The sequence below is a fragment of the Wolffia australiana genome, chromosome 6 (genome assembly GCF_029677425.1).
Source record: "Wolffia australiana isolate 7733 chromosome 6, ASM2967742v1".
Classification (NCBI taxonomy): domain Eukaryota; kingdom Viridiplantae; phylum Streptophyta; class Magnoliopsida; order Alismatales; family Araceae; genus Wolffia; species Wolffia australiana.
The window spans coordinates 17,622,870-17,647,177 of NC_135840.1; the positions used below are offsets into that span (position 1 = coordinate 17,622,870).

The 24,308-nt window shown below is 42.5% G+C and overlaps 1 protein-coding gene across 1 annotated transcript; it reads right to left on the reverse strand.

The window, feature by feature from the left end:
* Positions 1-16,078: 16,078 nt before the first annotated feature.
* Positions 16,079-20,524, reverse strand: LOC144704787 (uncharacterized). The gene is made up of 3 exons (XM_078577313.1): positions 20,446-20,524; positions 20,096-20,296; positions 16,079-16,324 (listed from the first exon to the last, which is right to left on the reverse strand). Exons 2-3 carry the CDS (start codon positions 20,276-20,278, stop codon positions 16,250-16,252), a joined length of 258 nt encoding a protein of 85 aa, XP_078433439.1. The 5' UTR covers positions 20,279-20,296; positions 20,446-20,524; the 3' UTR covers positions 16,079-16,249.
* Between the last annotated feature and the right edge of the window lie 3,784 nt (positions 20,525-24,308).

A 24,308-nucleotide genomic window follows, 5' to 3' on the forward strand; every position in this document is an offset into this window, starting at 1 on the left:
TACCAGTAGGAAGGAGCGACTGGTTACGTGGTACTGTAAGCTTGCGGGGATGACCGCAAATGAGTGTCACATTACGGAGGTGCTCGATTGTAGATGCTTCTTGCGTCAGAGTGAGATGGCTGAGTGTTGCGAGGATCTTGTGGAGTAAAGGACCGATTGAACCTCTCGTAGCACTCTTATGCACGGTAGCCCATCTTGGAGCATATTTGGCATTTCGGTGGAGGGCGCCCATTATGGTTTTGGTTGGATCTACTGGACCCGCCTCTGTTTGACCTGCCAAAACCACCTCGACTACATTGTGAGTTAACTGTTTTGGTTTTACCGGAAGTTGCGTTGGGTGACAATGCTTGAACTTGATTTACTATGGCTGTGAATTCAGCCATTTCTTGCTTTGGTTGATGATGGATTAACATAGTGTCCTCCTCCTGAAGATGAGACAGAACGGTCTCGAGTGTCATGGGAGGAGTTGCTGCTCTCACAATGGTGACGACTGGAGAGTATTGAGGGTCTAGTTCATGAAGAAGCGCATGTATTGTTGTATGTTGATCGATGTGTTCTTTTGAAGCAGCTAGGGCACTATTCGGAGAACGAAACTGAGCTATGTAATCTTCAAGAGACGTGCTGCCCTTTGTTTAGGTGTGAAGCTTTCCAAGAAGCTCTTAGATCCTGGCTTCGGCTGAGGAGGCAAAATCTTCAGCTAAGATGTCCCATGCGTCTTTGGTTGTTTGTGCTTCAGTCAAGCATCCAATGACTGATTCAGTCATGGATGAGAGCAGGAACACCAGGACGTGGTGATCATAATGCTACCATTCACTTTCAGGATATTTGGCTTCCAGAGGAGGTTCTGCTAAGATATGTGAAATGAGTCGATGAGATTTGTGAGTAGGTATTACCACAATTTTCCATATTATGTAGTTTTCCTTTATGAGCTTCGTCAAAGGAACCATTGTTGCTGGAATTTGTCTTGATGCACCGGAGATGACGGGTTTCTTCTGCGCCAATGGAGCAGTATCTTGCGACGACGAGGCAGAGTATTCTTCTTCTTCGTTAAGTTCTTCTCTCCAAGTCTCCGGCTTGAGCTCTGATACCATGTTGAGTTGCAGGCTTGACGGAGGAACTCGAGGAAGAGAATGAGCTCTCGAGGAGCTCAACAGCACAACTTAACTAAGAGAATGGAAATGTAACAAGAGGATTAAGGTGAATAAGAAGCGTGAGATGATCGATATAATGACCCCTATTCGTGAGGCAGTCATTAGGTTAGTGTTAATGCTAACCCTACGCCGGTATGATGACAGATGTGTTGGGATGAGGCGGAGACAAAGCACGAGGCGTCGCTGGGCTACATTGAGTGGATGTGTCACCAGGCCGAGGTGTGAGTGAAGCACAAGGCACCGCCGAATCATGCAGTGGCGACAATGGGTGAGCAGTTGGAGATGTGTCTGCAGAAGAAGAAGATGTAGAAGATTTGATCATCATTGCAGTCTTATCTTTAACAACATACTCTTCCTCTCCCCCCTCCCTCTCTCCCCACCAATGCTCTTCCTCTTCCCCACTCGTGCTCTTCCTCTCTCCCCCTTCCACACTCCCTCTCTGCACGTCCCACGCTCTTCCTCTCCCCCTCTCCATCTATCACCCTCCGACACTCTCTCTCCCCCTCTCCCTTTCTCACCCTCCAACGCTCTTCCTCTCTCCCTCTCCTGCTCTTCCTCTCCCCCGATCTCTCTTCTCTCTCCCACGCTCTTCCTCTCCTCCCTCCCTCTCTCCCACTCTCATGCTCTTCCTTCCCCCCCCCCTCTTTCTCCCTCCCACGCTCTTCCTATCCTCCCTCCCTCTCTCGCGTTCTCCTGCTCTTCCTTCCCCCCCCCCCCTCTTTCTCCCTCCCACATTCTTCCTCTCCTCCCTCCCTCTCTCCTTCTCTCATGTTCTTCCCTCCCCCCCCCCTCTCTTTCTCCCTCCCACATTCTTCCTCTCCTCCCTCCCTCTCTCCCCCTCCTATGCTCTCCCTCTCCCATTCTAATGCTCTTCCTCCCCCCTCTCTCCCTCTCACACTCTCATTCCCTTCCTCTTGCACACTCCCTTTCTCTCTCGCCCTCTCGTCTACTCTCATTCCCTCCCTCTCTATATCTCCTTCTTCTCTCATTTTCTGATTACCTCCTTACACTCTTCCTCTCACACTTTCCCTCTCTCCCTCTCACCTCTCACACACTCCCTCTATCTCCTTCGTTATCTCCCTTTCTCCCTCTCTCACTCTATCCCTCTCCCCCTATTTCATTTTCTCCCTCTCTCCCTCTATCTCTATTTCCCTCTTCCTCTCTCATTATCTCCCTCTCTCACTATATCCCTCTTCCTCTCTCATTATCTCCCTCTCTCACTATCTCCCTCTTCCTCTCTCAGTATCTCCATTTCTCCCTATCTCTATCTCCCCCTTCCTCTCTCATTATCTCCCTCTCTCTATCTCCCTCTTTCTTTCTTTTTAGCTCCCTTTATCTCTATGTCCCTCTTTCCCTCTCCCCTGTTTCACACTCTCCCACTTCCCCTCCCTCACTATCCCCCTCTTTCTTTCTCATTAGCTCCCTTTATCTCTCTCTCTCTCTCTCTCTCTCTCTCTCTCTCTCTCTCTCTCTCTCTCTCTCTCTCTCTCTCTCTCTCTCTCTCTCTCTCTCTCTCTCTCTCTCTCTCTCTCTCTCTCTCTCTCTCTCTCTCTCTCTCTCTCTCTCTCTCTCTCTCTCTCTCTCTCTCTCTCTCTCTCTCTCTCTCTCTCTCTCTCTCTCTCTCTCTCTCTCTCTCTCTCTCCCTCTCTATCTATGTATATATATCCATCTATATATCTCTATATCTCACTCTCTCTCTCCCCCTCTCTCCCTCTCCCCCTATTGCAATATCTCACTCGCTCGCTATATCTTTCTCCCCCTATTTTACTCTCTCCCTATCTCCCTCTTTTTCTATCTTCATCTTCCTCTCTCATTATCTCTCTCTCTTCTTATCCCTTATTTCACTATCTCCCTCTCTTCTCTCACACTTTTTCCCTCGTTTTTTCTCACTAGCTTCCCTTCTCCCTCTCTGACCCTCTCCCTCTCCCCCTACTTTGCTATCTCCGTCTCCCCTTGTTTCACTAGCTTCTTCTCTCCCTCTCTCTCGCCATAAATTGTATATGTTTTGATGGGGTGGCACCGCCCGAGACCATCGAGCCGTCACACGAGGAGCCAGCACTGTCATCGAGTCCGCCACCAACACGTGTCCAGCCAACAGGACGAGCCGCTGCATCGACGCGCGATCCCGGGTTTCGATACTCGGCATGACGACGCGCCACCTCTATCGCCGGAGCATTCGGCCTATCCGTGTTTTATTTCCTATCTTCGTTTTCTTTCATTTCATTTTGCCCTTGTAAGGAGGGGAGGAACCCATATGAGGATTCCTTCCCCTCCCAACACTTTAGTGGGCCTTAACAGGCCTAGCTTATTTCTCTTTTTTTCCTTTTGTTGTTATGGGGGCCCATCTTCATCCATCCTATATAAGGAGGGGTGGGCGCCCAAGACACTTTACTCTGGGTTTTCATTTTGAAAGTTATATCCCGTGGAAGTTCAAGAGTCACGACCGTGAGTGGAGAGGAAGAAGAAGAAAGAAGAAGAAGAAGAAGACGAAGAAGAAGAGGAAGAGGAGAAGAGAGAAGAGGAAGAGAAGAGGAAGGGAGGGCTCCACCAGTCGCCTCTGCCCGCCGACCTGCCGGTCGTTCCGCCGCTCCCGCCACCGTCTTGGATGCCAGAACGCCTCGCCGGCACTCCCGCTCGCTGGAGCACCGCCGCCATCGCCGCAGCTTGCCGGACGCCATCGCCATGCTGTCCCTCTGCGTGCACGTCGACGCCGTGAATTTGCCACCTCCTCGTGTATCCCCGCTTCCCGCACACTCGGATGACGTCCACGCGATCTCAGCTCGCGTGAGCATTCCCACCGCCGTCTCGTCCGCGGGAACCACCCTGCCGCCACTCCTGATCGCCTGAGCGCCGCCGACCCGTTTCTGGACGTCAGGATGCCTCCACCGCCGCCCCTGCCTGCCTGAGCGCAGCTGTCTTCGCCTCTAGGCGCCTGGACGTCTCCGCCTGTCTACCTACCGCCGAATCTGTTCGCCGCTGCAGCTCGTCCTGCCCGAACAGCTTCCCCGCCACCCGTCGGTTTTTCCCGCCCATTTGTTCGCGAGTTTTCATGCCCGCTACGCCGCCCGGGTGCGTGCGCATTTTCGCCGACCGGGCAGCGGTTGCTGGTTCTCCGCTCGATGGGCATCAAGCTTCGCCGGCGTAGTGCTTCTGGCGCACCACGACACTCGCCTAGCGCGCGCCTGGCGGCTGCGGCGCACCTCACGCGCGCGCGTGCTCGCTTGCACGCAGCGCCTGCTTCGCCGAGTGTGCCCGTTACGCGCCAGACTCGCCCGCACGTCGCCCTCGTATGCCCGCAAGGATCAACTACTCAGCGCTGTGCACGCGGCCGACCCTGCCCACCAGTGATATCCGCACTTGCCAACTCCGCTCCCGCACCCATCCGACATTGGCGTCACCACTCTCTGTATATTTCTGAATATTCTCTCCGACTCGAGATATCTGTCGCCAGCGCGACGAAGGTACTCCTCTGCCCTACATGTATTTTCGTCTCTTACGTCCTTCAGTATACTTTTGATTTGCCTCCTCCGTGCTCGGGTTAGATAGGTGAGAGCGAGACAGGTTGAAAAATGACAAACTATTATTGAGAGTCTTACCTGCCCGGTACGAGTCGGGTTCTCCCGACGCGTGTGAGCATTACAGCGGGGTTTCCCCGTTCGGCAACGTACTCTCCCTCGACCCTCTTAGGCGAGGCTCAGGAGGTCCGTCCGACCCCACTCAAAGCGAACCCGTAAATTCTCTGGAACGGTATCCACCGTTCGTCGGCGCAGCCACGTACAACACGTAGGATCTCACTACTTCACGTCATCATTCATACCTGTCCACTAGCATCAGTCGGACGACGTTGATCGACGTAGTCCGACGAGACCTCGATACGATACCGAGCCCCTACCCTCGGTGACAACCAGACGACGTCTTGATGACGTCCGGCATCATGTTTTTAGTATTATTAATTTAAAATTTATCATGTTATCACTTGAATTAACCATATATTTATGCACTAGCTATACATTCTAATTTTTGCACTAGCTATACATTCAAATATGAACCAAATATTTGTGGTTATTTTTTACTAAACTCCTTACCTTCTTTGAAGTCAATAAATTGTAGCACTGAGAGTATTCTATAGTTTCACTTGTGCAGAAATTTTAGGAATGAGAAGATGGTAAATCTTAAAGAGTTGGATAATTTTTGGGAGCTTAGTGATTCTACAAAGGGGCTTGAAAGGATGAAGTGGAGTTTGGATCCTCAAAAACAAATTCGAGGAATATGAGCCACTACCTGACCTTCTCTTTGGGCTCTAAAAAGCCTTATAAAGAAAGAAGCTGAATACTACAAGGGGGAGCTCTGAACCAATGGAGAAAAAGAGGCAAAATGGCAAGAAAAGATAATAGAAAAAGCCCAAAGGGGTATTTTAGTAATTCGTAAAATGTATAAATAGACTTTTCTCCCTCATTTCCCCTCATTCTGGACGTGCTCTAGCAAGTGGCTGGCCAGGAGGGCAATGCATTTTTTAGAATCCAGGTTGTTCAACCTGCTTAATGTAAGTTTATTAAAGTTTATTCTTAATTCCATCTCTTGTTTATATTGAAAAATACCTGATCCTGGAGAAATATAAGGATCCAGACTTTAGAGGAAGCATTGAGGGCTCAGTAAACTTGCATTAAAGTCTAAAAGAAACTTAGATTTCCATTTTCCCCATCATTCCACATCCATTTACCCTTAAAATCCATCATTTTCTCACTCTAAACACTTACTTTCTCTACTTTCTCTCTCTAGAATTTTTTTATCTCTCTAGAAATTCATCCATATCCCTAGTTACTTACCTAAAAATTTCATTACAAATCTTCTTAATTTGCACCTTCAAAGTTTATCTAGAACTCCTTCTACACTCTCTCTTTATGTTCTCTCTCTATCTCCTAATTTCTTCCTTTTCTCTCTCTATAACTGGTTATATTTATCTCTCTTGACTTTCATCCATACCCCTAGTTCATACCCTCAAAATTTCATAATACATATCCTCTATTTACACCTTCGAATTCCCTCTCAAACTCTCTCTATAACATTTTTATTTTCTCTCTATCCTCTCATTTTGACCTTTTTCTCTCTCTAACCACATTTATTTCTCTCTGTAAAATCTCTCCCTATCTCTCTCTAGATCCTCGAGCATTCCCCACTTCAAATCCCAGAACAAAGCGCATTTAAATATCAATTTTTATCCTTTCAAAACTCGGATTTTCTCTCTGCACAGGCGCCCCGTGAGCTGCTATGTGTGCTTAATGCGGCAGGGGCCTTCTCGCCTGCCGGGTCTGTGGGCGCCGGCAGCGCACACTGTTTCCATCGTGAGAGGGCACATGGTTGCTCTTGTGCAGGACAGCAAAATATCCTAAGTCCTCACCATAGTGGCTCAAGCCCAATACGGCTTGCCTGCTCTCGCTAAGTTTTTATTTTTCTCTATCCTCTCATTTTTACCTTTTTCTCTCTCTAACTACATTTATTTCTCTCTGTAAAATCTCTCCTATCATCTCTCTAGATCCTCGAGCATTCCCACTTCCAAATCCAGAATGAAAGCGCATTAAAATATCAATTTTTATCCTTTCAAAGCTCCTCGATTTTCTCTCATAGGCAGCCCCGTGAGCTAGCTATGCGGTGCTTGTGCGGCAGGGGGGGCCCTCTGCCTGCCGGTCTGTGCGCCGGCAGCGCACACGACCGCAGGGCACATGGTTGCTCCTTGTGCAGGACAGCAAAATATCCTAAGTCCTCACCATAGTGGTTTCCGGGTTTAAGCTCCACGGCTTAGCCTGCTCTGAAAGTTTCTATTTTCTCTCTATCCTCTCATTTTGACCTTTTTCTCTCTTCTAACTACATTTATTTCTCTCTGTAAAATCTCTCTCCTATCTCTCTCTAGATCCTCGAGCATTCCCCACTTCAAATCCTGTATTGTTAAGCGCATTTAAATATCAATTTTTATCCTTTCAAAACTCGGATTTTCCCCCTCATAGGCGCCCCCGTGAGCTGCTATGCGGTGCTTGTGCGGCAGGGGCTCTTCCGCTGCCGGGTTCAGCCGCAGCGCACACGCATCGCAGGGCACATGGTTGCCTTGTGCAGGACAGCAAAATATCCTAAGTCCTCACCATATATAGTGGCTCCAAGCCCAATACGTATGCATCTAGCCCCGTTCGGCTAAGTTTTATTTTCCTCTCTCTATCCTCTCATTTTTACCTTTTCTCTCTCCTAACCACATTTATTTCTCTCTCTGTAAAATCTCTCCCTTATCTCTCTCTAGATCCTCCGAGCATTCCCACTTCAAATCCCAGAACAAAAGCGCATTTTAAATATCAATTTTATCCTTTCAAAACTCGGATTTTTCCCCTCATGGCGCCCCACTGAGCTGCTATGCGCGGTGTTTGTGCGGCGGGGGGCCTCTGCCATTGCCGGTCTGTGTGCGACTTTGCATTACTGCATCAAGAGGCACATGGTTGCCTTGTGCAGGACAATAAAATATCCTAAGTCCTCGCACTCATAGTGGCTTCAAGGCCCACATGCGGCTTAGCCCGCTTTCGCTAAGTTTTATTTTCTCTCTATCCTCTCATTTTGACCTTTTTCTCTCTTAACCTATACATTTATTTCTCTCTGTAAAATCTCTCCCTATCTCTCTCTAGATCCTCGACATTCCCTCCTCTACTTCCAAATCCTAGAAAGAAAAGCGCATTTAAATATCAATTTTTATCCTTTCAAAACTCGGATTTTCTCCTCTCATAGCGCCCCGTGAGCTGCTATGCGGTGCTCTCTCTCTCTCCTCCTCTCTCTCTCTCTCTCTCCTCTCTCCTCCCTCTCTCTCTCTCGTCTCTCTTTTCTCCCTCCTCTCTCTTTCTCTCCCCTCTCTCTCTCCTTCCTCTCTCTTCTCTCTCTCTCTCTCTCTCTCTCTCTCTCTCTCTCTCTCTCTCTCTCTCTCTCTCTCTCCTCTCTCTCTCTCTCTCTCTCTCTCTCTCTCCTCTCTCTCTCTCTCTCTCTCTCTCTCTCTCTCTCTCTCTCTCTCTCTCTCTCTCTCTCTCTCTCTCTCTCTCTCTCTCTCTCTCTCTCCAGCCTCTCTTCTTTTCTCTCCCTCTCGCGCCCCTCTCATCGCCTCTCTCTCTCTCTCTCTCTCTCTCTCTCTCTCTGCCTTGTGCAGGACTCTCTCTCTCTTTCTTCTCTCCCCCCTCTCTCTCTCTCTCTCTCTCTCTCTCTCTCTCTCTCTCTCTTCTCTCTCTCCCCTCTCTCTCTCATCTCTCGCTCCTCTCTCTCTCTCTCTCTCTCTTTTCTCTCGCGCCCCTCTCTCTCTCTCATCTCTATCTTCTCTCTCTCTCTCTCTCTCTCTCTCTCTCTCTCTCTCTCTCTCCTCTCTCCTCCTCTCCTCTCTCTCCCTCCTCACTCTCTCTCCTCTCTCTCTCTCTCTCTCTCTCTCTCTCTCCTCTCTCCCTCCTCCCTCTCCCCCTCTCTCGCATTCTTTCTCCTATGTCTCTCTCTCTCTTTCTCTTTCTCTTTCTCTCTATTTCTCTCTATCCTCTCATTTTGACCTTTTTCTCTCTCTAACCACATTTATTTCTCTCTGTAAAATCTCTCCCTATCTCTCTCTAGATCCTCGAGCATTCCCCACTTCAAATCCCAGAAAAAAGCGCATTTAAATATCAATTTTTATCCTTTCAAAACTCGGATTTTCCCCCTCATAGGCGCCCCCGTGAGCTGCTATGCGGTGCTTGTGCGGCAGGGGGGCCCCTCTGCCTGCCGGTCTGTGCGCCGGCAGCGCACACGACCGCAGGGCACATGGTTGCCTTGTGCAGGACAGCAAAATATCCTAAGTCCTCACCATAGTGGCTCAAGCCCAATACGGCTAAGCCCGTTCGGCTAAGTTTTATTTTCTCTCTATCCTCTCATTTTTACCTTTTTCTCTCTCTAACCACATTTATTTCTCTCTGTAAAATCTCTCCCTATCTCTCTCTACATCCTCGAGCATTCCCCACTTCAAATCCCAGAAAAAGCGCATTTAAATATCAACTTTTATCCTTTCAAAACTCGGATTTTCCCCCTCATAGGCGCCCCCGTGAGCTGCTATGCGGTGCTTGTGCGGCAGGGGCCCTCACAGCTGCCGGTCTGTGCGCCGGCAGCGCACACGACCGCAGGGCACATGGTTGCCTTGTGCAGGACAGCAAAATATCCTAAGTCCTCACCATAGTGGCTCAAGCCCAATACGGCTTAGCCCGTTCGGCTAAGTTTTATTTTCTCTCTATCCTCTCATTTTTACCTTTTTCTCTCTCTAACCACATTTATTTCTCTCTGTAAAATCTCTCCCTATCTCTCTCTAGATCCTCGAGCATTCCCCACTTCAAATCCCAGAAGAAAGCGCATTTAAATATCAATTTTTATCCTTTCAAAACTCGGATTTTCCCCCTCATAGGCGCCCCCGTGAGCTGCTATGCGGTGCTTGTGCGGCAGGGGGGCCCCTCCGCCTGCCGGTCTGTGCGCCGGCAGCGCACACGACCGCAGGGCACATGGTTGCCTTGTGCAGGACAGCAAAATATCCTAAGTCCTCACCATAGTGGCTCAAGCCCAATACGGCTTAGCCCGTTCGGCTAAGTTTTATTTTCTCTCTATCCTCTCATTTTGACCTTTTTCTCTCTCTAACCACATTTATTTCTCTCTGTAAAATCTCTCCCTATCTCTCTCTAGATCCTCGAGCATTCCCCACTTCAAATCCCAGAAGAAAGCGCATTTAAATATCAATTTTTATCCTTTCAAAACTCGGATTTTCCCCCTCATAGGCGCCCCCGTGAGCTGCTATGCGGTGCTTGTGCGGCAGGGGGGCCCCTCCGCCTGCCGGTCTGTGCGCCGGCAGCGCACACGACTGCAGGGCACATGGTTGCCTTGTGCAGGACAGCAAAATATCCTAAGTCCTCACCATAGTGGCTCAAGCCCAATACGGCTTAGCCCATTCGGCTAAGTTTGGACTTAGCCAAATTGGGCGGAGCCTTAGTGGGCTCACCCACGAAGACTAGTCCTGTAACGGCCACACCAGGCCCGCCGGCCCATCCAGTCTGCCGCCGTGGCCGCCGCCACTCGCCATTGCCAGCAATTCCGAAGGAAGTAAAATCTCTATTTTTAGCATTTAAAAATTTTTAATGAATAGAAAAACTATTTTCTTGATTTAAAAATTCTACAAAATTACGAAAATCCAGAAAATTCATATAATCAATTTACAGTGATTTTAACATCTAAAAAAATACTTTAAAAAGTCTATAACTCTAGTTTTTAATATTTCTAGTGGTTTTTGGCATAAATTAAGTTCCATAAAATTCTAAAAATATTTATTTTTCATTTCTGTTGTCAAGATAAAATTAGGAAAATTAGTATTAAATATTATTGTGTTTTTCTTTGTATTTGTGTTTCAATTTAAATCACAGGAAACTAACTAAAAATACATAAAAATCACTGAATTTTTTTTTACTTTCAAAATCATTTTCTTCATCCCAAGATTGAGAAAAATTCTGAAATTAAATTTATGCCTTTTTGTGGATCTACCCCTTACTTTCGCTATATTAATTATAGAGTATTTAAGTGGAAATTTTCCTAAATATTGTTGGTTAAGTCTGAATCAAAACAACGATATAAAGCCCCTAAATTTAAACTTATCACTCCACCCTTATGAAAAAGTGTCACTTACAATGGACACTTGGACCACCTTCAACCCTGTTGCCATACTTGTGATTACCGTGCATTGGATTGATGATGCATGGCAGCTCCGTGAATGAGTTCTTGTTTGAGAAATAGTTGGATCTCTTCAACGTGTATACTTGGCGGAGGTATTCCAGTCCGTGATGAAGGATTATAACCTTACTCAGAAATTAGTTATGTAATTATGACATGTTCGCCATAATTGCTACCTAATTTATTCTCTTTTGTAGTTTTTTGCCATAACAAGTGATAATGATAGGAATAAAAAAATTATGGTTGATGCTTTGGAAAGATCTTTGAAGAATTGTGGCTTGAAGTTCACCAACCAATATCATGCACCATGTATGGAGCATCTTCTCAATTGAGTTGTACAATGAGGCTTAAAGGAGCTAGGTAGTCTACTTTATTATGGTTTTATTTTATTGTTTCTCTGATAAATATATGTGACATAGTTTTACCCATTTACATGGGCTATAAGACCGAATGATGAGGATGACGATGAAAGTAACAATTCCCTGAATAATATGCAACTTTCATTTAGAGAAGTTATGTTTATGCTTCGAAAACTTGTCGTTTCAGCTGGAGCTTAACCGCAACGACTTCATCACTATCGAAATGTATGCTGTGAGTTGGGCATCGTAATACAAATTTTCTCATTGAAAACATCCCCACCAGGTAGAAGTCCACACATGATATGATTTATCCAGCATTGGAGAAAAGGAAAGTATTAGACAAAATGGCAAGTGATTATCTGAATACATACAAAATAAATTTTTATATCACTGCTGAGGAGTGGGATCTTTTGTAAATATTTTTAGAAGAACTCCTACCTTTTCCTGAGGTTACAAAAAAAAATTCACAGTCACATGTAATTACAGGATCTACAGTTTTATGGGTGTATCAACTTTTAGTCAATCAATGGCAATCTGCAATTGATGAGAAGCCTTATCAAGGAGTCCCAGAAGTACCATTTTGCACTGAATGAACGAGGTATTTGAAAAGTGAGTACATTGAAATGAAGGATAAAGTGGTAGAGTATACATCTCTCTTGGCAATGAAACCAATGTTTGCCATTGCAACAATGATAGATCCAAGAAGGAAGCTTCAATTCATCCATGAGGATGAAAAGTATTGTATTATCAATACTTTTGTTCGTCTTCTTGACCTCAAGTGACCAGACAAATATGGATGATACAAACATGTCAAATGATCAAAACTGATGATTGAATTGATAGAACCCAAAAAAATGAGCAAACATGCAACATCAAAATCTAGTAGAGCATAAGTGGATGATTACCTCAAGGAAAGATGCATTGGTTCTCATCCATGGAAAGTAATTCCTTTCTATTTGTGCCTCGAGTGTTCCATCAGAGTGTCTTTTTTCACATGACGTGGTATCGTGACATTTAGATGAGGACGCCTCTTGCATACACTATATCCGTCATTATGACTATGAAATGTTGGGCTTCAAGGAACATCATGGAATGCCAAGGAGAGGGCAGTGAAGTTGAGGACATGGGAGTGGAGGAAATTGAAGACTAAAAAGGGTACAATATTTTTTTCTACTATTGTTTTGGAAGATCTTTTCTACTTTGTGCATATTATTTATGTTTTCAATCATTATGAATATGATTGCTTCTCTTAGGTACACAATATCAAGTACTCAAATAAAGTAATTCCTTTCTGTTTGTGCCTCGAGTGCTCCATCAGAGTGTCTTTTTTTACATGACGTGGTATCGTGACATTTAGATGAGGACACCTTTTGCATACACTATATCTGTCATTATGACTATGAAATGTTGGGCTTCAAGGAACATCATGGAATGCCAAGGAGAGGGCAGTGAAGTTGAGGACATGGGAGTGGAGGAAATTGAAGACTAAAAATGGTACAATATTTTTTTCTACTATTGTTTTGGAAGATCTTTTCAACTCTGTGCATATTATTTATGTTTTCAATCATCATGAATATGATTGCTTCTCTTAGGTACACAATATCAAGTACTCTAATGAAGTCTAGTAAGACGCGATGAGACAACCAAATGCAGCAAAGGTGAGCTAAGTAGGAGTACGCGGCCAGTTTCAGTGAAATACCAAAAAATATGAACCTGTTTCTAATTTTGTTTAAATTCTAAATTTTGCTTATATTATTTTCTTCATATTGGCATTCACTTTCACAATGACTAGTCAAACTAATCTGACTAAGAACAAACCGAGACCGAGACCCTGCTGGACTTTAAGTCTATGTTTAGGTTTAGAAAGAGAACGAAAGAGGGAGAGAGACTTTCTCCTTCCCTAGCTATATGTACCAACCTGAGTTAAACCCTATGCACTACAAATGCCACTTCATTCATGTACCTATAGTTCTGGATCGTCCCGGAAGTGGACGATGGACGGGACGGGACGAATTTTGTCACGTCTGACGTCCAGAGTAAGTTCAGGGACGAAGGACGAGACGGTTTTTCGTCCAACGAAAAAAAACCATCCCATCCAATCATACCAGGACGATTTTTCGTCCCGTCCAGTCCTCCCGGGACGAATTTTCGTCCAAAAATTTGTCCTGAACGAAAAAAACACATTTTATATTTTTAATATATTAATAAATAATTTTCTAAGTTTTTAAGGGAAATATGGAGGAGAGAGATGCAAATGGACATGTACAATTAATTCTGAGAGGCGTCAGTTTGCATGCGCAAAAAAATATAGGGACCTTGATGCAAATTGTCTAGTAAGGCCACGTGGCGAGATCTCAACCGTCGGATGTGAATCCAGCGGTTTTTCGTCCACATCCGTCCGTCCATCGTCCGAGACCTCCGGACGAACTGTTTTTTTGTCCCGGGATGAAAAAATCGTCCCATCTGCGTCCCTGAACTATACATGTAACTCACTCTCGTTGCTTTCCCGCTTGTTCTGCTTATGTATCTCAGCTTAAACACATATTTTACATCACAATCTTGCTCGTTGTCTCTCTCTCTCCCTTTCCATGTGCCTCGTCCTCTTTCTCTACATCATTCTCTCACTCGCTTTTCTCTCTGACTCACTCTCGATCTCTTACTATTCTCTTTCTTGTTCCCTTTTTCACTCTCTCTCGCTCTTTCTCGCTCTCTCTCTCTCTCTTTCCGTCACTCTTTTTCTCACTCTCATTTGATCTCTCACTCTCTCTGTCTTGCTGTCTCTCTTGCTTTTGTTCTACTTTTCAGTCTCCCTTGGTATTTCTCTTTCTCTGTCTCCGTCTTTCTTTGTCTCTCTCTGTCTCTCTTGCTTTTGTACTCTTTCTCACTCTCTCTCCATGTCTCTCTCTTTCTCTTTCTTTCTCTCTCTCTCTCCTCCCCTCCCTCACTCTCTCTCTATGTCTCTCTCTGTCTCTCTCTCTCTTTGTCTCTCTCCCCCTCCCCCTCACTCTCTCTCACTCTCTTTCTATGTCTCTCTCTCTCTCTCTCTCTCTCTCTCTCTCTCTCTCTCTCTCTCTCTCTCTCTCTCTCTCTCTCTCTCTCTCTCTCTCTCTCTCTCTCTCTCTCTCTCTCTCTCTCTCTCTCTCTCTCTCTCTCTCTCTCTCTCTCTCTCTCTCTCTCTCTCTCTCTCTCTCTCTCTCTCTCTCTCCCTCTCTCTCTCCCTGTGTCTCTCTCTCTCTCTCTCTCTCTCTCTCTCTCTCTCTCTCTCTCTCTCTCTCTCTCTCTCTCTCTCTCTCTCTCTCTCTCTCTCTCTCTCTCTCTCTCTCTCTCTCTCTCTCTCTCTCTCCCTGTCTCTCTCTCTCCCTCACTCCCTCTCTCTCCCTCTCCCTCTCTCTCTCTCTCTCTCTCTCTCTCTCCCTCCCTCCCTCTCCCCCCCTCTCTCGCATTCTTTCTCTATGTCTCTCTCTCTCTTTCTCTTTCTCTTTCTCTCTCTCTCATCTCCCTCCCTCTCGCTCTCTCTTTCTCTCTAAGTCTCTCTCTCTCTCGCCCTCCCCCTCCCTCTCTCGCACTCTCCCTCTCTGTCTCTCTCTCTCTTTCTCTTTCTCTCTCTCTCTACATCATTTCAGCCAAATGCTCCAGGTTCCGATTTGATTGATCAGATCAAATCTATATTCCCTACCTATCCCTCCTAAGTCAAAATTTTCAAGTTCAAAGAGTCATATATGAATTTTTTCAGGAAATAACTGCATTTGCCTTAAAAAGAAGAGAGAGAGAGGAATGCTTCCTATTAATCAGGAAAATTACAGTAGTTTCATTTCTAGGATTTTACTGTTGGGGCAGCTATGCCAACCTGATCCGATGCCGCATAAAGAATTGGTTAGGACAGATAAGTAGGTTTGATTTGATTACCTTACTCTATTTAACCTCCGTTTTTATAACTTTTTCCTTTTATTTAGGCCACTAGGCCAACTCTTAAAAATATAAATTAAAAAATATGTAACCCACTAGGCCAACACATTGGAGGGATGGAGAAATAGAGGAAGAGGTCAAGAAAGATAGAGAGAGAGAGAGAGATGGAGAGACATGGAGAAAGGGAGAGAAAAAGAGAGTGGAAGAAAGAGAATGATGTGAGAGAGAGATGAAGATATTGAGAAAAACTGAGAGAGTTTTAGCAAGAGAGAGGATAAGGAAGATGGTGAGAGAAAGGAATGAACATAAGCAGACAGATGGAGAGAGAAAAGTTTAAGCTAGAGAGAGAGGAAGAGAAAAGGAGAGCAATGATAAGAGAGAGCAAGATAGAGACACAGAGAGATGGAAAGAGACAGAGAGTTTTAGTAAAAGAGAAGCAATGAGAGAGAAACAGTTTTAACTAGAGAGAGGAAGAGAAAAAGAGAGCAATGATGAGAGAGAAAAGATGGAGAGAGAGAGAGTTTTAGTAAAAGAGAACATGGAAGAAAGAGAGAGAAAGTGAGGTAGCAAGCAAGATGGAGAGAGAGAGAGACCCCGACCCTACCGAACCCATCGACCCGACCAGGGGTCAATTGGGGATCAACCAGGGCTCGGCCCACTAAGCCAACCCAACCAAAAGGTCAGGTCAAGAACGAGTCTTACTTTCAGTCCCATCGAGCCGACCCGACCCAACCCATCCCGACCCAACACAACCCGACCCGACCCGACCCAACCTGACACAACCCTGACCCAACCCGACCCAACCCGACACAGCCTGACCTGACCCGGCCCGACCTGACCCAACCTGACCTAGACCCACGACCCGACAAGGACCCCAGTCCTGTCGAACCCTATCCCTAACCCAGAGTCTCTCGCAAAGAGTGATCCAACCATATTTCTTACAAACACTTATCTGAACCAAGAACACTGTTCATAGAAAAAAGGGAAAGAGGAACAGTTTACAAAGTGATTATTTATCATAACCCAAAAACAAAGCAGAGACAATGATGTCAAGTAAAAAAAGGGTAAGTGTCTTCTCACCTCTCTCTTCAATCAATACTCCTTATTTCCAAAGTTTTTGCACCATAGCTGGGAAGGGATGGGGTGCACAGGTTGATGTGGCCGTTGCTGCAGAAAAAAATAAAAAAAATACAAAAAATTATATTCGATTCTTCCTTTTTTCGTGAAGGGGAAGAGAAAATCCATGCTTCCAGCAATTAATAGATGAAATGAACAAGTGACGAAAACTAATGATTCACCCATAAAATGAAAAAGAATGGAATATTTTCTTATTCCTGGTGAAAATATTCTATTATTGTCTTAGAGAGCATAAATAATTACCCATCCTTGGAAAAAAAAAAAGGAATAGGAAAATGACAAAGCTGATTTTCTCTGTTTTATTTGAACTCCAAATGGCAGCAGTTCCTAAATGAAAGACTTTATAAAAGAGGTCCCAAAAGTTTACTCGGTTGTCATTTGACCATTCAGAGTTAGTATTCTTTTTGAAGATAAACACTAAACACGTTTTTACATAAACCAAGTACTTTAAGGATTCAGATTTTAAGCAGTCATCCTCTTTCATCGAGGAATATGTGGAAGATAATTTTTCTCCCAGTTTCTAGTAGTTTCGAGAAAAATAAGTAATATTGCGTAATCAGGAGAACGGTGTGCATACAAACAAAAAATCTGAGTAGTTGAATATGACTAAATCCCAAGTTCATATACGCATATTTCAACCCATGCAGCGAGATTCCTAAAAAAGCATAAATGACAAAAACCCAAGGACAGATATGTAAAATATAGGTTGATTTCACGTTTAAAGAACGTAAATCCAGAGACAGATAAGTATAACGTATGAAAGTTCATATAAACATTCCCTAAACTTAAGATCATCTCATATGGCAACAAATGAACCACAAATTCAAGAGAAATTCAGAAAACTCATAAACAAATTCCGAGAATTAAGTAAACAACATGATATAATCTCAATGGCAACATATGAACCATAGTACGAGAAGAAATGCAACAACTATTCATAAGTATGTTTCAATACTTTGTAAAACAACTAAGGTAATCTTGCATTATATTATTTAAAACAAATGAACCAATAATTCAGATGAACCAATAATTCAGTAATCTGTATGTACTGAAAAACTATGGAAAACAACTCAAGATAATATTGTACGGCATAAAATGAACATATAATTCAAGAGAAAATGTGGGAAATAATCATATAAATCGTCCATTATACTTGTTAAGGGTTAGGAACTCCGTTCCGTCCCGTTAACATTCACCCATTCCGTTCTATCTGTTGTATATTACCGTTGTAATATCTTATTGGGTCTAACAGACCCAATAAGGCAAGATAAATATTGATGTAATACCCTAAAAGGGTTAACGGGGTTTTTCCCTCAAGAAGCAAGGAACGTGGATTCTTCTTTCTTCTTCTCTCTTCTCCTCTTTCTATCTCTCTCTACTTGCTTACATCTGAGTGTCTACTGCCTAAGGAGAGCTTCTACTGCATCTCTCTTGCGTGCGCTTGCGTTGCCTGAGTAAAGGACGTCTGCTACACTTATACCTACAGTCTATACATTTCCTACAATACTATTTAAAACAACTCAACCTAATCTCGCATGGCAGAAGTCATAATACAAGAGAAAATGTATCAAATAAACTAAATAAAAAAACTCAAAAAAAAAATCGCACAAGAAATGGATAATTCAAAAGAAAATATAAGAAATAATCAATTTCATGTTCCAGCGAACTATGTAAAACGACTCAAGATAATCATGTATGACATCAACGGAACCATAATTCAAGAGAAATGTAGCAATTATGCATCTAGATGTTCCAATCAACTATGTAAAACAGCGCAAGATTATCTTGCAGGACAATAATAATAATAATTCAAACATTTCTTATCATGAATCAATCATTCAAAGAAACAAATGAACCCAGGCCAATCTCTATTGAAAACATATCACCGACTCATTATTTCGTTCACAACAGAAATCTCATTATTTTTTCAGTATCTATATTGCACAAACCATCATATTCTTGATGATGTGCATGATCAACATAAAACCTCAAAGAGCTTTCCACAAAATAAGATCCATCTTTAATACTAACCTCTCTTCTGATTAAAAATGCCCCAGACAGTCGAAATTAAACCACACTAGCTGCGATCCTTCAATAAAAAATAATACTCATCCGTCATATTACCTTCTTGTCTGACAAAAAATGTCCCAGTTATTTGATACAGTCCCAACTAGAGTATAGAAAAAAGGAAATGATGCGGTAGTCAAATAAGGGAGTGTCCATGTTAGAGCCCTGATAAAGATTCAACACAGAAAACCTGGTCAACAAGGCTCAGTCAATCACTGAGTCTTAGGAGAGAAAATAAGTGATTCTTGAAAATCTTAGGGTTACAAATACCCAGTAAGGTCATTAGAGGGACTTTTTGATGAATGATCACCTTGTGGGTTCTTGGCACAAGCTGTATCTGGCTGTCGTGAGGGCAAGAACTCTTGATTCGGAAGTTCTTGAGGGTTTGTTCACCTATCACTCTCTTCTTCCCTTCAATTCTCCTCTCTCCCTCGTCATACTAGATCTAAATCGGGATCATAACATTTGACCAGGCAATAAGCATCACCCAGGTGGTTCTACCTGTCTTGACCCGAGTGAGATGAGGAATAACCAAAGCCTATAAAAAAAAGGTGAGACCTCAAATAAAGGCATGTTGACAGTCGGACCTCTTGGAAGATGTTGAGGTCTGTGGAGGAAATAGCTATAAGCAGCAAGAGGTTCATCCAGAGGAGCAAGTTTTCAAGACGGGGGCTGATCACTTGAAAGCTGAGAAGAGTGAATCTCCACCGGGAGTATGGTGGTTGAAGATCTGTAAGTCTGATTCCTTGTTTTGTTTACCAATTTGATACGGTTTGTATCATCATTCTGGAATTCATTCATCTAAAAAACTCACTCCTAAAACCATTAATGCATGGGTGTTACCACTTTGTCGAGTGAGCGCCTTAAATCATCTTTAAAAAAAAACTTGTTGATGCATTTGCTTCCATTCTTGGTGTATGCGCCCAGAACAGACATTAAGTGTGATTCCAAGCATACATAAATTCAAATCTGCGGAATTTGTGTAATCTAAGAAAATTTGATCTTTACAGGTTGGCAGACAAAAATCATTCATGCCACAACATAGGATTGAAATTTTCAGAAGACACAAACTCCATTTTCTAATTCAGAGATACCAACGAGAACTAATAAATTACTTGAATTCATTATTTGCTAAGAACAGGGGCTGTTTTGGGCATTAAGGAGAATGGCGAGGAGAGAATATACTCATTAGAAAGATCAGGCGAGAGGAGAATAAAATAGAAGAATAAAAATTTCAAAAGACGCATTCCATTTCCTGACTGGGTGATATAATCTGGAAACGATAAAATCACTTCAACTGATTATTGATGAGAAAAGGGTCTACATTGAGTTTTATCCAGAGTGGGAAAATGGGGGGAGGGTGGAGAGAGAAGGGGAGACCCATCAGAAAAAATAAGTACAGAGGGAAAGAGAAACAGAAGGCTCAAAACTTCAAACGACACGAATTCCATTCCTAATTTAACGATTTCATTCTGTCAACATTACTTTGCTTGATTATTTGATAACAAAAGAAGCTACATTGGATGACCTCATTTTCTAATCGAGAGATACCACAAGGGAACAATCAAAATCATTCATGCCGCAACATAGTACTAAAATATATAGAAGACACGAAATCTATTTTCTAATTGAGAGACACCATAAGGGAACTATCAAATGACTCGAATTCATTATTCGATCAGAACAGGAGCTATTTTGGGTTTTAAAAAGAATTGAAAATCGAGAGAAGATAACCTCGAGCTCGGCAGACTTCATCGCGATGGGGATGCAAACAAGGAAGATTCCAAACATCGCGACGGCCGTGTTCCTCCTCCAATACTTGGGCCGGCTGTTGGGGCCACCCGCCATGCTCCAAACCTTCGATCTAAAGTCGCCTTCGGCGCCATGCCCGTGCCCATGATCCCCTCCACCGCCCATTTCCGCAAAAATTCCAACCTACAATCCACAAATCTGCGACTTTTCAAAAATCCCCCAAAATTCACAGATCACTCCACAGATTTGTAGATTCCCAAAAATCTACAAATCTTCGATCACAGATTACTCTGCAGATGAAGAAGAAATCGACGAGTAACCGGCTTGCCCACCTGGACGAAGTTGATCGCCGATTTAGAGAGAGAAAGAGAGAGAGAGAGGGGGGAATAAGGCGAATACGAGAGTGGGGAGCCCTCGGTTTATATAGGGCTCGGAAATGGACGACGGATGACGGATTACGACGTAGGAGACGGGAAGGACAGGACGGAACGGTATTTCCGTCTTCCCCGGCACCCGATGACGGGACGGACGCTGGGATAGTCATGACGCCTGAGTCTTGAGTAGACATGTCGTTCTGTTCTTTTGGTGCGAATTTGTGCAAATTGTTCGTTCTGTTCGGTTTTCCGAACAGAACAAAAACGAATTCGAACAGACCTGTGCTCTGTTCTTTTGTTCGCCTTGTGCGAATTTTAGTCTAATTTTGTGCGAATGTGCGAATGTGCGAATTTGGTTCGTTTTTGAAAAAGAAAAAGAACAGAACAAAGAACAAGGGCCTGTGCGGTTCTGTTGTGCAAATTTTGTGTTCGTTCCAAACGAACAGAACAGAACGACCATGTCTAGTCTTGAGTAAATCCCCGGCACCCGATGACGGGACGGACGCAGGGATAGTCATGACGCCTGAGTCTTGAGTAAATCCCCAGCACCGATGATGGGACGAGATGCGATGGAAGGCACGAAGATTTACGCTTTGTTTACAGTTCTGAGGTCAGGATGGATGGCTGATTACGGTAAGGAACGGAACGGCTGATGGATTGTTATACATCTCCAAGCCTTTGTTGCAAATAGGGATCGGCAGTCGTCAACTGTCCATTCAACATTGACGTCGTCAGACTTTGACGACATCAACGGTTCATATGACATTGATGGATGACTCGACGGCAACGATGATGAAAGACGGGTTTCATCATCTCCTTCAATATAAATCTCCTTCAAAAGAAAGCTGATGCATAAATATTCATTTAATCAAAATAATAACATGATAAATTCAAGATTAATAAGACCAAATCATCTAAAATGTATTAAAATAACTATGCATTTATCATGGTATCAATACATTCATTTCATTTAATTTTAATGAATCATTTTAAAACCTTTAAATGTCTTATGAGTAACACACTAATCTTTAGCATAAAATATTTTCAATTGTGTCTTATAAAAATTTTTTGTAATATTTTATTTCATCAGATTAGCTGGATAGAGATTAAATCAGTTGATCTCATCCATCAAATTCCGATAGATTAATAGATTGTCTAGTTTAGTTTGTTAGATCAATCGGATTGAGATCAAATTGAATCAAAAGCTTTGATCAAGGGCCATCCATCAACTGATCAAATGGTATTGCTCAATAATGATTCATCTATTGGATCAATCAAATCCAATGATGAGATCAGACTAACTTGGACAGCTCAATTTAGATCATAAAGAGACTATGCAATAGAGAGCAGGGAATGATGGTGCTGACAAATACTATTGGATAGAGATAATTGTTGGTGCTGAGAAATGCATACACTATGAAGGGGGAGAAGAAGAGAGAGAGAGAGAGAGAGAGGGTTATTGCAAAAATTACCAGTGTAGCCAAGTGGTGACTATCCTTATTGTTGGTGCTGAGAAACGATTTTGGCAAGATTAGATATATACAAAGTGATAAAGGTATATTTTTTCTCGAATGACCTTTTTATTGCTAACCAGTATCAATCATAATGATCTATTGATACAATTGGCCATATTTAATACGAATTCTGGTCAATCATTAATTTGTTGGAATCCTTAATTAATATTTCATCTTTATGGTCTGACTGATGATTGATACATTAATTCAATTGATAAAAATGATCAACCAAAATGAAGCATTCTGATTTACTTATTCAATTCATCGGGATTACAGTAATCTCTAGCATACATTTGAGATAACCTATACAAACACTTTGCGGCACATAAATGTAAGGATTATTGACTTCTGTGAGTCCTATTAAGTTTTTCATTCAGAGAAACAACTTACTGCTCCCTTCCTCTTTCCATTTTTCACGAAATCGACCGGGGAAACATTCCCTCGTTACATATACCCAAGTTACAGATGAATGTTGACTTTTTTTACAATGGAAGAAAATTATGGTGTTATTTTTAATATCAAATTGATGGAAAAAATTATGGTATTAATTTTATGTCTTTGTAAATTTAATTTTCCTAAATAAAAAACTCTAACTATAGAAAACTTACTGAGTGTGTATGGCAGGAGCGAGGTAGTCTCCATAGGGGCTTTCTTTTAAAAACAGATCTAATAGTTGAGTTAGGGTTGGAAAAAATAAGATGACAAAATTAGTGATTATAGGAATTAAGAGTATATTAAGATAATATAAGAGATGAATAATAATAATAAAGATAGTGAAAGGGAGGAAGATAAATAATTAGTAAGTGTGAAGAAGTAATTAAAGGAAGAAATAATTTAAGACAATACACAATAATAAGTAATAGTGATGTTGTTAGGGAGAACAGAGAATCAAAGTGGTAATATCACATGTTATTTATATTATTATTAGGGGTAATATTTTATTGATATTTGGTTTAGTAAGTAAACTAATGAAATGGATTTATAGTTTTATGATAAAGAAAAATATCAAAATAGGTGCAGAATAAGTATTTTTAGATTTCAAGTATCAGTTAAGACTAATAAGATAGAGAGATTAATATTGATACTATTCTTATTAGAAGATTTTTGTGTTATTATTTATTTTAACTGACATTTAGATTATATGTAAGATAGAAGACAGATTTAATAATGATAGATTCTAATATTTAGGTAGGTAGTGAGTTAGGAATTTTATTTTTAGTGAGACATAAGATAAATAAGAAAATAGAAATGTGAATAAGCATTCAGATGGATAAGGGATAGACATTATTTGATTATATGTATATTAATGAGTAGATAAATAGGTTTATATATATTGTTGGGTTGTAGAGGCTACATATGGATGAACACAATGATTCCATGCAGCAGAAGACTCATAAACGACATCGTAATGGCACTAATAAAACATGAAACGAAACACCTTTGCACAGAACACATCTGTGATTTGTTGGATCCCACGGTGAGACGAGTCAAGCTGCTCAAGGGTGTAGCTTCTAGACATATCAATGCAATCCTCGGCATGTTGAATCTCTTCCTTCACCCTTATGAACTCCATTCATCCTCCATCATCATCCTTATGCGCTCCTGATCACATTTGGAGTGGAGAGGTGTGGGGAGAAGGGAGAAGGGGAAGGCTCTTAAACAATAATGTCCCAGGTGAATTTTTTTTAGGGAATTCCCCTATTTATACTAAGTGTATATTTTTCATAAATACCCTCTAAACTTAAGTATATCTTCTGACGCCTAAAGACCATTTGTGTGTGACCCTCTTGGCCCATGTGTCAGACAAGTTGATGACTCTAGTGGCCCAAAAACCTTTATTGGACTTCCAAATTAATTAACTATATCATCATATATATTAATTAATGTCCCATCGATTTAATCTAATCGATAGGTTGGGTTTGCCACACGTGGGGGGGTGCCAAGCTACACCTCTTGCTCTAAAAGATACAAAGGAGTGTGTATCGACTCACTCATAGAACCTGTTCATCATCAATTACCGTGTATATTTCCTCATCCACTAGGCTCCAAGGACAACTTAGGGTATTATCAACTATCAAACCCTAATAGATCATCTAAGTTAGTACTAATGCTTTCGGAAATCATCATCAAACTCTTCGCTGATATTTCACTGCCTTGGACAAGACTTCGTTGAATCATTTTCCTTGAGCTGTTATTTCTCAGTCAAAGCACAACAGTAGGTCCACAAGATGTCCTTGGTGTATGACGGATGCAAAAATGGGGTGTAATTTTGTCCTTGTTATTTTTTCTTCGATCAAATAAAATTTT